This window comes from Salarias fasciatus (assembly GCF_902148845.1).
Source record: "Salarias fasciatus chromosome 7 unlocalized genomic scaffold, fSalaFa1.1 super_scaffold_4, whole genome shotgun sequence".
In the NCBI taxonomy this organism is placed as follows: Eukaryota; Metazoa; Chordata; class Actinopteri; order Blenniiformes; family Blenniidae; genus Salarias; species Salarias fasciatus.
In genome coordinates, this window is record NW_021941229.1 from 6,537,956 (window position 1) to 6,551,462 (window position 13,507).

Here is a 13,507-nt window from a genome sequence, read left to right on the forward strand (position 1 = left end):
GGAAGAGTTTCAGTGTGCTGCCAGTCTGCAAGCTGGAGAGACACTCACAACGACACGAGCAAGGAACGCCTTCAGAAAACTAACTTTGCTGCAAACTTTTTGCATCTTTCTCTCAGTGGATTTAGGAACCGCTTCTGTTTTTCTTGCTGCAAGACAGAAAGACTGCGATGCTTCCCTTCTACCTCTTGACTCTTGCTGGTGAGGACTTGGTGCCAGTCCTGGTGGATGAGGGCATGTTTTTGTCGATGCCAGTCAGATGAGTCACTCTCACCATTGGCTCTCTCTCTCTCTCTCTCCCTGTCTCTCTCTCTGTCTCTCTCTCTCTCTCCACTTGAAGCCATCATCCAGGCTCACAGCCAGCTGCTGCCGGGCTCATGCAGCTTCGAGTCCGACACCTGCGGGTACACGTCGGACGCTGACTTCCACAGCTGGGTCCTGCACAGAGACGGTGCGTGAGAGACGATGCCACGCTGCATCCTGGGAGCTCTGCAGCAAGTGCTGGCTGCCTTGGCAGCCCAGGTTCGGTGTGGCACCGTTGAAAAGCAAGGGCCATCTGGTCCGCATTGACTCCAGTGTCTCCCAACATCTGGAGCCAGTGAGCGCACACATTTAGGCATCCGCACTGGTTTGGTGCTCCAGCTGATATGAATGAGCGCCGTTCACACCCACGTCAGGAGATCTGTTTGTGTAGAGCGACTGGAGATTACATGACTTGTATTGCTGTAGAAACACTGCGGCTTGTTGGAAACATGAGGTTTCGACTCTGTAACATGCAGTTCAACACAGATTCTAAACCGTTAGAATGGATAATACAGCTACAATGGCTGAAATCTAATAGAAATCAGACAAAACAACTGGTTTAGCTGTCTGGGTTTTGAAGGAATCTGGTACTCTGGTTAGCATGACAATGTGTCAAATGAAAATGCATAATTTCTGCATTATTGTTTCATAAAATGTTCACATCTACACCTCAAAGTTTTAAAAGCAATGCCCATCGACATGGAAATGACAGAAATGTTAAAACGGTGTAGTTCTCATGTTGGGCCACTAGTAGGTGCTGCTGTTTATGTTTGGAATGAAAACACACACACATGGGCAGAGAGCAATAAACATGAACAATGGTGACAACAAGGACATTCGTATACAGAAGATGAAGTTAGATTGTTATTACATTGACTCTCAAATCTAAACCACCTTGGATCCCAGAATTCCATTTTTAGGTTCCATTGAGTGTAAACAGACTCCCAAAACACAATGAAAGCTTTGCACTCTGTGAGAAGTCTTGCATGCTTAAAAAATGATGAGACTAAATAACTCTTAGTGTTTCTTCAATCTAACCAAACATCACGGACTTTTTAGACTTGTTGGATTTCAGTCCCATCATTTTCTTTTTAAGCAGTCTGTGTGGTTATGAACTTTTATATATCGAGCCATCGCTGTCCGACATTTAACAGGGGAAAGTGTCTGGGAGGAGTAAAGATAAGCGACTACTCACTGCAGACTTGGTTAACTCAGTCATTTGATGTCTATATGAGTATTTTACCTCCAGGAGACGTCTCACCATCAAAATATGTATCAATGGCATTGAGGCTTTCTGTCACGTTAAACAATGGAAACATTCATCGATAATCACTTAAGAGGATGCTAGTTTAGCACACATATCCGAGGACATGTAAGCAGAATCATCGGCATTAAAAAATCAGCCAGCTATGGGTCTACACTTTGTAGTTTTGTGACAGAAGCATCCTGCGTTCAGGAAAGATCGTAAAGTGACCAAAGCTAGACATCACCAGTTCCAGCTCTTTAGCTTCAGGCAAAACCATAAAATTAACCAGAATATTATACATCCACCATGAGGAACCATTTACACAATGTTTTTAAGTGAAAATGCAAAACTTTCAGTGGGTTTTTGGGGTCCATGGAGGTCTGAGCCACTGACGAGACAACAGTTTGAAAACAGCTCCCAAAGTGGAACTTTTTGGAAATGCTCCGACTTCTTCTAGAGGAAACTGGAGAAAAAACAATTTTCTTAAAATTCCCCGACACCATTTCCGTCTCGACGATGGAAACACTGCGTCTGCGGATCACGTTTGTAATAAACTGTTCTTCTGCACACGTGAGAGTCGAGAACGTTTGGCTCAGTTTCTGCTACTTCTCTTTATTGCCCATGTCATAATCTTAATGTCCACTAGATGGTGCCCTTTGACATTCGACAAGCCCTTGGTTTCATCTCAGTATCATCTCAGCTTTGGATACGTTGGTACGAGCATGTCTCCAGTGGTTACATAACCCAAATCCAGACCACTGGCCTCTACACGCTTTCTCACTTACATCACATGAAGGACTAAAAACACGCGGAACAGAACAGGAAAGAACAGATGTAGTTGCTATAGCTCATACGAGTTCCAACCACTTCGCTGTCCACCGCTGCCAGTTTGTGGTTTCGCAGGGAAATTATGTAGCGTAGCCGTTTCATTAGCTGGCTGCGGTCCCCTCGTGCCATTGTTGTCAAGGTGAGGTTGCTGGGAATTAAACCTCAAACAGTCTGCTCCACTGCTGGGCGCATGAGTAAAATGTTCCAGTGCGCAACCGCCTGTTTTTTTTTTTTTTTACAGCTCGTGTTTTCCATGTTGCTGGGAACCAACTTCTAGCTCACTCTGAGCAGCTTTAGCTAGCTGCTTTTAGCCTTCTGCTGTTCTTTGAAATACTTACCTCATTATCGACAAAGCACCATTTCTGTTACCGAAATCTACATCAGCTAATTTTCTTTTATTCTAAACTCCAGAGCGGCCGAGCTAGCCCCTCGTCTTGATGCTAATCCAGGCTATCTGTCTTTATATCTGTAATAACTCTCTTGTTTTTCACCACAGTCCTTGGCTCTGCTGTTCCTGCCCGTCTCGTCTTCGTTCTCCAGGAGACGTCGGCTACTTTCTCTCTTCCTGTTTCCATTGTTGCCGTTGCCGGCAGCTTTTTTTTTTTCTTCTTTTTTTCCTTTCTCAAAAAGGTCAGCGTGGCTGGCACGTTAATGGAGCACTCAGAGCTTTGCTCATTTCTTTCCCTGTTCCCGTTCTGAGCAGCAGCCACAAGAAGAGCGGAGTCAAATACATAAAAGCTCTTTTCATGTGCTCCTTTTTTTCCATCTCTGAGGCTAAAAAAGTAAAATTGACTGAATCATGACGTGATTCAGTGTGGAAGTGATCATCGAGAGATGATTGAGTCATCCGTGCAAATAACAACATTTGCAGTCACTTGCTTTTCGTAGAGAAGAGGAAGAAACGCAGCGGTGCGTCCATGTACGGAGTAGAAATGAGCTCAGTGCCGGTTTAGATGTAACAGCCCCGGGGCAGGAGGGCATTCCAGGGACAGATAATAAATGACAGATCAGCGAGGAGAGCTCAGAGGCCCTCGGAGCAGGAAGAGAGGCTCAGAGCTGCAGAGGTGAACTTCATGTTGCAGCGAATCAGAAAGACGGAGGACATGAGTCCTGATGTTACACATCCTGTTCTGGAAACCTGAACATGCATGGATATATACAAATATATACCAGAGAGGGAAAAGACTCGTGAGGCATTCACTGACAATACTCTTTCCCGCACATGTGCAGAAACACCCGGGAACCAGCTGAGGATGTTTCACTAGACTCACAGTTTAAGATTTTTATTGTTCAAAATGAGTCAGAGTCTGGGTTTTCCCGAGTTAGCAAAGAACATGTGGAGATTTTCATTTTATTTCAAAGGAAATCTGCAGCTTTTATCCAGAATCAGCCATCTCTGCATAGCAACTGCTAATAAAGTCAATGCTCAAAGCAGCACACTCTGGATAAACAATGGAAAATGTTAGATAGATAAAGATAGGTGTGCACCTTTCTGAGGCGGTGGGAATTCAGATGCACATTAAGCACAAATTCCATATATTTTTTTCTACATTTCACTGTATCTTACACATAAAATGATTGTTGAAAGGAGAATTATGTTGAAGTTTGACTCATATTTCAATTCAAATTTGACGCTATTCTGTTATTGTGAAAAGATATTTCATGATTTTGTGATGCTTTTGTATCTTCTTCACTTAAAAAAAAAGTAAAACATTTGGGATAGTTGGTTATTTGAGGTTATTGTGCTTGTTTTCCTATTATTTTATTTTGTTTTCCAATTTTAGCAAATTTCATCTGTTTATATAGCTGTTGTGTATTTCGTAATGGCTTTCAGTTCTAGTTGTATCGGCTTTTTTAGCCTTTTTTGATAGTTTAAAGTGATTTTGCCTGTTTTTCCATCTTTATTATTATTTTCAGTACTTTTGAGTACCATTTTATCAGTCTTAGGAAAGCTGTTTTGATTTTTTTTCCTTTTTTAAGGTCGAAGAATAAGCCAAAGATGAAAATGAGTGTAGTTTACACATAAAATAAAAATGAAAGCAAAATGTTTATTCACAAATACGTTTCATGAAGCCGCTACAGAGAGGCTGAAGAGCCACACACACCAAAAATGCTGGGTTATTTTGGGTTATTGTGGTAACCCAATTTATGAGTCTCTAGTGTTGATTTGAATGTTTGGATAAAGAGTAAGTCATTTTCTGGGTTATAGGGCTATTATTTTAACCCAATTTCTGGGTTTTCAAGGTTATGCACCATTGTTGGGTTGTTTTTCAGAGAGCAACCCATTTTTGAGTTAGAGGCTTTTTTTGTTAAATTAAAAAGTTTTTTTTTTTAAAGGGAGCATATTATGGAGTAATCTCATTAATATTATTCAGAATCACACATATCTTGTGCACATGAACCATGCACCAGCGAGTCAGTTCTTTCTGAAACACACAGTGAATGATAGAATTCTACAGCCAGAAAATGAAGGCGAAGGCATAAAAATGCGTGTTTTCAGAACACAAGCTTAATTCTCTGCAGCTGTACTCAACTATTATGTTCAGTGCTTTAAATAGTGTCATCATTGGATGAAAATGAAAGATAAATGAAGCGGTTGAAACATGTTTCTGTAGCTACAACTGAGTCAGAACTCATCAGAAATGTTTCGTTTTTCGTGCACAGGTCGCTTTGTGGCCGTGGATGCGGACGACTTCACTGAGGCCCCCCTGCAGGACCCCCCAGTGGAACCCACAGCGGCCCCCAGGGCCGGCGGGGAGAAGCTGGGGGTCCTGCTGAGCCCGGCCCTGGATCAGTCGGAGTGGAGCTGCCTCCGCCTGGTGTACCAGATCAGCGGCTCGGGCAGCCTGGAGGTCCTGCAGCGCTCCGGCGGGAGGAGCTTCGACCGGCCGCTGTGGAGCAGCCGGACCCCCTCCGACAGCTGGGTCATCTCAAGCATGGACCTGGACAGCGACGCCGAGCCCACCAGGGTGACGGACCGCCTGTCTCTGCTGCTACTCCTAGAGACGGAAACTTTGTGCTGTTTATCACTGAGCTCCACATCCTCATCAGAATACAAAACGAGCCCATCCGATGGAGAAACTACGCAACGATCTCCACAAATCACTAAAACATACAAACTTAGTTTAGCTTTAAAAGACACACCTGTACAGGCTGATTCTTTAAAACAAAGAATGATGAATTTAATTCACTACTTCCCCAGAGCTCCGTCGTATTCATGAGCAAAAGAACATTTTTTTAATTAAATGTAACTGAAAGGTTGCACTTTTCACGGATCATATAAGAGGTGAAATGCGTGCAGTGGAGTTGACAGAACTGGGTTGAGGTGAAACACACCGGCCGCGACGGAGGCCAATCAGCGTCATCCTGTAAACTCTGCGGGAATCGTACGGCACGTGTTTATGTTACCGGCAGAGGCAGAGCGGCTCTGACAGGGTCGCGACCTCCGGGATGGCAGGCCGGGCCGGGGCGAGGCGTGGGCCCCTCGTCGCATAAACATTTCACAGCACAGACCTGCGAGGCGCAGACACACTTCACAGCCAGCGGCAGCTTTCTCCCAACGTCCCACAGGAAAAAGAAACCTTCACATAGAAGCAACTGTTCAAATCTCAAACTGATTAACTCAGATAGTTTTTAGATTAAGATTAGATTAAGATGTGGTTAGCTTCGCTGCTGAAGTGTTTAGTCCAAGATATATCAAGAAATCAATCCTGTGACTCTCAATTAATCCAACATTTTTACTGCATGTTTGGTTTTATCTTGTTTTTTTAAACCAACTATTTAAAAAAAATTACAAAACACATCAATAGTCTGAAAATAACATATTTTTTAATAGATTTTTTTAATGCATCCAGTAAGACTTTTCCTCTAATTGAGTGATTATTTTTGAGTTCTAAGTGCTTTAATGATATAGAATGACATAGAAATATTATTTATTTATTGACCCTTGTTTCTAACAAAAATGTTAAAAATGTTAGTGGACTAATATGAGAACACTTAAAAGTAGTCTATCAATGGGCTTTAAAAAGTTCTTCTATGATAAGTCTAAGTTTTACAGTTATTTTGAGGAATTTTCAGTATAAAGTTTTGAAATTTACTCTTTAGCTTCCACTTGATCTTGAAAAGATCTTGAGTGAATCTTCAACAATATCACATCTTTATAACCAAGTCGTGTAAAGATTAAATGAAGTGGTCAATAATCTCAGTGAAATCAGTTTCGAAACTTAGCTTGTTGTTAGCCTTACGCTAACATTTTACCTCAGTTTTATTTATCCTTCACATATCCAGAATTTATCTTAAGAAAATATAAAGATAATATAAAATGAGCTACAGTTTTCTTTTCTTATTTTCAATCGGAGCTGCAGAAGTGCGAACTTCTGGGCTAGCTTAGCGTAGCTTGTGACTTACGGACAGTTTTACCTCATTTAAAATACTGTGTGCTGTTTAGAAGAAGCTGAAGTTTAAAGATTCTACATGTCCTTTACATGTTATCATAGTAAATCATCTGTTTTCGGACTAAAGCAAACTCCGCTTGACCTCATGATTCTGTCATTGTTTTCACTCTCAGTCCTGCCTGCTCGCCTCCCCCCTTATCTCTGGGCGTGGAGGGTCTTACTGAACATGTGTTGTCCATTAGATCGTCGTCGAGGGTCGGCCGGGGCCCGCCGCCGGCAGCAGCGTGGCCATATTTGAGATCCACATCAGCCCCGGTTACTGCCTGGGTGGGTAACGTCACGCCTCACTCCACGTCTCACACGTAATAAATCTCCTGTGGATGAGGACCGCCCGGTTCCTCAACTCGACGCACAGCAGCGCGAAAACCGCGTGGCGCTGATCTCTTGTTTGTCCGATCTGTAGAGTGCGACTTTGAGGAGTCTCACCTGTGTGGGTACAGCAACCAGTGGAACGCCAACGTCAACTGGTACGTGGGGGGAGGAGGCGGCCAGCTGCTGAGCAACGACATGCAGCACGACCACACCTACAACAACCGGACAGGTGAGACGGAAATGTGCTCCTCCGTCCATCTTACAAACCACTTTGCCCCGTTTTTGACGGCCACCTGAGTGGTTTCATTACAGAAACAGCCAACAGGGCTAACCCGTAGCTCGGTATGCTAACTACTCGTTTTCATGGAAGCGGACATCGTTTTAAAAACGTTCCCTGTGAAAAAAAAAATCAAAAAATCCTCTGAAACTAAAAGGCAAAAATGATTAATTTTCACTTGAAATCAAAAATCCAAAGGAAAGCTAACAAACGCTATCGACACTGGACTGTAACCCAGAACGTTTCCTAAAAATTGGGCTTTTCACCAAGGAACTACCGAACTAGCGGGTCGTAAATTTGAGCAGCTCTGCTAAATATGTCTAATTCTGACCATCTTTGGACCCCTGCTAAAATAAGAGAACAGCCACAATGTCGTCTAGTGAATAAACTGGAACCAGTGAACTTCTCTCAGGTCACTTCATGTACGTGGACTCCGTCTACGCCAAGACCTTCAAAGAAGTGGCCAAGGTGGTCTCGCCGCTGACCACCGTGCCCATGTCGGGCTGCCTCAGCTTCCAGTACCAGCGCAGCGAGGAGCGGGGGAACCTGTTCTCCGTGTACACCCGGGACCGCCTGGGCCAGTACCAGGAGCTGTGGCGGGCCGGGCCGGAGAGCCAGAGCCAGTGGAGCGACGCCACGGGGGAGTGGATCCCCGCGCAGGTGGACCTGAAGGCGCCGTACTCTGTCCAGGTACCACAGCTCGATCGCACAGTGAGCGCAGAATCAGCAAGCAGAGGAAAGCTACAGTCGTCTACACTGTATATGGAGGACAGGGCCTGCACACACACACACACACACATACACACACACACACGAGTAAACAGTGCTTTGTGTCCTTTACGCAGATTCCTTCCCTGACAGTATTTACTGTAGATGATGAACTCCTCGACTTATGCTCACATTCGCATCGAGAAGCATTATTGTTGAGTTATTGCAGATCTGCTCTGATCTTCCCCTCTGAGAGCTGCTCCCACTGATCTGCTGCCAGTTCAACGCTCAACCATCCTGAGAAGTTACGACAGCTCTTTTCTTTATTTATTTATTTTATTTTTTTTTTTAAAGTAAATTAGAATTCTTGAGACCTGAAACTTTGGTTTCAAAGTATTTAGATGTTTAATGAAGCAGCCACTGCAAATATACAAGTGAGATAAAATATTCTTGTAAACCTGAAAGTAATTTCAATGAATTATTATTCGTATTCAAATGTATAATTAGTCGTGTATTAGCCAATATTCTGGTTAAACATGTGGCCAAATGAAACGCTCTGTGCCTCTTCCTGTGATTATAAAGCCTTTTGATGAGTTCCAGGTGTCTCAGAAATTCCAATTCCTAGTTTCATCTCTGGTGTCATAAATCAGAAGTATTAAAATATCGGCCTCTTTTGAGTCTGTGTCCTGACACTGCAGTTGTGTTTTGAACCATTTCTATGACTTGTATATTATTGTAGTCCTTATTTGCTTTGACGTGATAACCAAGAGGAAGGAAGGAGGCACAAAGAAAAACACAAAAACAAATATAGACAATAACACAGTGTTAAAATAAAGTTAGTCGAGTTTTGTGAAGGAACTCAGTGAGTTTATCATCACTAAGTGCTGAAAGGAGCTCCAGCTGCACAGTAAATATCATCTATGAAGGAAGCAGATCTAAGGATTACCTTTATCTCTACTTAACGCTCTGCTAGAATTATTATACACTATTATGCACTTAAAGCCTCCTCAGTGAAAATGCTGGCACAGTGTGCCGATGATGGCAGGCGGCTTTGTTTACCAGAGTCTGTCTCCATGCGTCTGTCTGCGCCTTCAGGTGGTCTTTGAAGTGGCGTTTAACAGTCCGAGAGGCGGGCGGGTTGCGCTTGATGACATTTCCTTTTCTCCGGAGTTCTGCAGTAAAGACACTGGTGAGTGACACATATAACAACAGTCTGTCTTCAGTTTGAAGCAAGAGCCCAGAACAAAGCTGTAAATCACCAGCCGCCTTCATCCCACAGAGCCGACCTTTGACCCCTCCATCGCCAACTGTGACTTCGAGTCCGGGTTGTGCCGCTACACCCAGGACCAGGCGACGGGGCTGTCGTGGAGGAGGGTGTCGGTGAAGCCCAACATCTTCAGGAATGGAGACCACACCACCGGAGCAGGTGGGAAAATCCATCACTCAGAAATCAGTCCGCCGCCTTACCGTCAGAGCGTCACGGAGTCAAACATGTTAAAGTCATCATTCTGTGGCTCCTCCAGCTTTTTTCCTCCATTTCTTTCCTTGTTGATGGTTTTGGATGTTGTCTGGTTTTAGTAAAAGTTTCCACCATCTGCTGACGAGCAGACACAGCGGAGCTTCAGCAGGAGACTGAACAAACTCAAGAAGCTTGTTTAGCTGGACGGCATTTCTGTCAAACACATTTCAGCTCAGGGCGCGCATTCAGCACAATTTCATTTTCAGTGGACTGAAGCTGGAAAACAGTTAAATAATAACCTTTAAGTTCAAACTATGAAAATTTTATTTGTTGTTTTCCTGCTCACTGATATCTCAGCATCATGTTGTGTTCACTACTCTTAAGTAATTTATTAAAAAGTCAGTTTTTGGTTTTTTTAATCAGTTTTTTAATCAATTTGCTTTGTGGTTTGGCGGCCGGATTGGAGCGTCTTCTTGGTTTTATGTGATATCAATAGTTACAATATTCAAACTGACTGAAATGCATCCAAAAACACATTTTCATGCACAGTGCATTGAACTCTGCACATGTTTGGACAATCAGATGAAGTCCAGCTGCACTAGAAGACAGTTCACATCATTTTTTTCTCAACATTGCTTCATATCTGGTGTCAGGAGGCCAGAAGTCTGAAGCACAAAAGCTGAAAAAACTATGAGAAAATGATGAAAAAATCCTGAAAAGCAACATCCAGCAAGCTGTCAATGCAACATGCAATCAAAAGAAGAAAAAGTGGTGCAGATGGTTGAAAGTTGGTCCAGGAAGCAGCAGTGAAGTGACGCTAAACTCAGGGTTAACCAGGAAACATCAGGACTGCCTCGGTGCTTGGTAGAAGGAAGTCACACAGGGAATCAAAGCGATAAAGTAGGACTGTGTTCAGTACTGCCCCCTTGTGGCCACAGATCAAAGCAGTCAGCAGTGAAACAAAGCAGTTGTTGACTGTAAAAAAAAAAAAAGCCACAAGATGATGAGCAGGTGTGAGCGTTGGTGGGAAAACCGATGGCGAGCAGATTGAGAGGAAGTTGTGGCGTCTTCTCCTTCCAGGATCGTTCCTGCTGGCCCACTCCCGCCTGGGCCCGCGCTCCGGCTACGTGAGCGCCCTGACCGGCCCGCTCCTGCCCGGCAACATGAAGTACTGCCTGAGGTTTTACTTCTCCCTGAGGGGTGAGTGGCGGCGGCCAGATCGGTAGGAATCCGCCAGCGCGGAGCCTGAGCCGGATCCTGTCTCCGCAGGGTTCAACCAGACGGACCGGGCGCTCACGGTCTACCTGCTGCAGCCGCACAGCGGCCGCCAGGAGAAGATCTGGACTCAGGGGGAGAAGTCCAGGGGAATCTGGATCGCAGCGGAAACCAGCTTCCAGACAACTGAGCCGGCAAAGGTCAGAGCACAGGAAGTGGAAGTAATGCCAACAACAGAGGGACAGGAAGTTCCACCTACCATGTCGTTTTCAAAAAGTGAAAGAAAAGTGAAAAGCTCTTTTGTTCCTCACTTCACTCACGCAGTCATTTCACAATCCTCACGATTTCTTTTCATCCCATGTGAGATTTAAGAGTCGAACTACAGGAGCTGTCTCTCTCCGGCGCTGTCTCCGTTCATCTGTGAATGATTACCGCCTGTGAGAAGAAGAAGATTTCCCGAGTCTCACCGAGGCGTCTCTCTTGTGTTCAGGTGGTTTTCGTCAGCACGTGCAGGAGCTTCTGGGACTGCGGCTCCGTGGCTCTGGACGACTTCTCCATGAGTCTGGGAGACTGCGAGCTGACTGCAGGTAAAGCCTCAAACCCACTCACAGCATTAAAGACCTCGTGACGTTACTGCGGTCTGTTGTCTTGATCGTGTCAACGTTCGACTCTCTCCCAGCAGGATTCATGAGAACTGGAGCCGATCATTTCAAGAATGATGACTTAATTCACCTAAATTTCCTCTCATGGGAAAAAAACTGGATTGGAAGAGTTCGTGTCCGATTCGGAGTGAGGAGTCTGATTCCTCTGCTGGTTCCTGTCTCCAGGCTCGTCTCCGTCTCCCCTCCCAGGATGCTGTGACTTCGAGGCCGGGCTGTGCGGCTACTCTCAGGACAAACAGAGCGACACTGTGGACTGGGAGTGGAGGCGAGGGCCCACACCGACCTCCTACACGGGGCCCCGAGGGGACCACACCACGGGGCTGGGTGAGCGCCGCCTCTTCGGCTCATCTCTGCACTAAAACAAGCCCCGCACTACCCCCCTCCTCACCTCACCCCGTCCTCTGTGTGACAGGATACTACCTGTACCTGGAGGCGTCGCCGCTGCTGCCCGGTCAGAGCAGCCGGCTGCGGTCCCGCCCCATCCGGGGGACCCGGGGCCCCCACTGCCTGCGCTTCTTCTACCACATGTACGGCTCGGGCACGGGCCAGCTGCGCGTGCACGTGGACAGGGACGGCGAGGACGAGGTGGTGTGGCAGCTCGGCGGCGAGCAGAGCGTGGCCTGGCTCCGCGCCCAAGTGGAGTACCGGTGTGACAGCCAGCATCAGGCAAGAGAGAGCGCCGCCTTTCTCAAAGAATGCAAATAGAATTATTAATTTAATCCAGATATGTCAAAAAATACTAAAAAACAGATACGTGCAAAGAAAATCTATTTACGTGCGTACTTATAAACCCAGAGGAATACACATGGAACACATAACGAGTCTGAAAAGCGGAGGGATCTGCTTCTTGGGTGATTTCCACATTTGGAGCGTGGATCCTCGCTTCCCACACTCGAACCGTTGGAAGAAGCTGGTGAACAAATATTATCTGCCAACTGAATGAACTTCTGAGAGGACAGAAACAGGGAACAGCCTGCGTGAGCACGCCCCGTGGGTTTAGTTCTGGACCGACCAGGAGGGAGAGGACCAACACCTCCAGCTCAGCTGCTGCGGTTTGGTTTTTCCTCTCAGTAAAATGTGGAACGACAACAGGAAGGCGTCTGATTGCGCTTCACTGTAAAACACCCTCACGAGATCAGCTGGCTCCTCTGGAAGCTCTGGAGAGGCCTCTCGGGGAGCTGGGTCTGTTTCCAGGTGACTTACTGGGAGATCCGGAAGGAGGGCTGGGAGGCGGAGCGGTCTCCACGCTCCAGATAGTGACTGCTGACATCAAGCTAGCAATTTTGATTTTTTATAACAGAAAATAGTTTTCTTTTCTCCAGAAAATCTGGTATTTCAGGGTTTGGGTCACAAATTGTGTGGAGGTCGTTCTTGGTTCCCTTCAGTTAAAAGGAAACTCCAAACCTGTGTTTGCATCACGGGATGTGAATGTAAAATCATGCTGAAAGATGCAAATAGAGGATTTTGGAGGGTATTTTGCATAACGGGCATCTTTAAAAGGAGTCATGAAGATGCTCAGTTCAATTTTTTAACATTTTAAAAAACACAATTTAAATAAAAGTAGAAAATTGAATAGCTAAAACAGAGGGAACCAACATGAGCCGTCCAGAAATGTGTATATTAGAGTTACTAGGAGGGAAGTGGTCCAGGATAAATTAGCATTTAATGAAACAGCAACAGTTAAATCAGTGAGAGCAGGCAGAGACAGCAGCTGTGCAACTTTTTAATGGTTTGAATACCACATAAATAACAACTTCAGGAAAACAGTAATTGACTGATCACACAATGTTTTAAGTGAAATGGTATAATTTTTGTTTCAGAGAGGTTTTGTGTTTTCACGGAAACGCCAGCAATGGAGAGTCCACGGACATTAGTGTGGCCAGATGACGAAGTTGGATTGTGTAACTGGCCTGACTGCTCGTGTTCGTGTCGCAGATCGTGTTTGAAGCCATTCGCGGTTCCTCGGTGAGGAGCGACATCGCCATCGACGACATCGTCTTGGAAGGCGGGCCTTGTCCAGGTAACCAGCCGTCGGTCGCGTCGGAC

At 45.3% G+C, this 13,507-nt stretch overlaps 2 protein-coding genes across 2 annotated transcripts in view; both read left to right on the top strand.

Moving 5' to 3' along the window:
- The window catches only part of mamdc2b (MAM domain containing 2b), a 13,907-nt gene continuing 400 nt past the window's right edge, over positions 1–13,507 (top strand). Inside the window, exons 1-14 of the mRNA XM_030084703.1 lie at positions 1–198; positions 338–448; positions 5,039–5,343; positions 7,011–7,095; positions 7,232–7,369; positions 7,830–8,107; positions 9,221–9,314; positions 9,405–9,551; positions 10,665–10,784; positions 10,854–10,999; positions 11,290–11,386; positions 11,627–11,785; positions 11,874–12,127; positions 13,397–13,481. Coding sequence (XP_029940563.1) covers positions 168–198; positions 338–448; positions 5,039–5,343; positions 7,011–7,095; positions 7,232–7,369; positions 7,830–8,107; positions 9,221–9,314; positions 9,405–9,551; positions 10,665–10,784; positions 10,854–10,999; positions 11,290–11,386; positions 11,627–11,785; positions 11,874–12,127; positions 13,397–13,481 — 2,050 coding nt within the window. The 5' untranslated portion in view covers positions 1–167. The remainder of the gene's footprint in view (positions 199–337; positions 449–5,038; positions 5,344–7,010; positions 7,096–7,231; positions 7,370–7,829; positions 8,108–9,220; positions 9,315–9,404; positions 9,552–10,664; positions 10,785–10,853; positions 11,000–11,289; positions 11,387–11,626; positions 11,786–11,873; positions 12,128–13,396; positions 13,482–13,507) is intronic.
- Positions 13,277–13,507, top strand: part of LOC115382817 (zinc finger protein 391-like) — a 20,704-nt gene continuing 20,473 nt past the window's right edge. The window contains exon 1 of the mRNA XM_030084730.1: positions 13,277–13,285. The gene's annotated coding sequence lies outside the window, so the exon portion shown is untranslated. The remainder of the gene's footprint in view (positions 13,286–13,507) is intronic.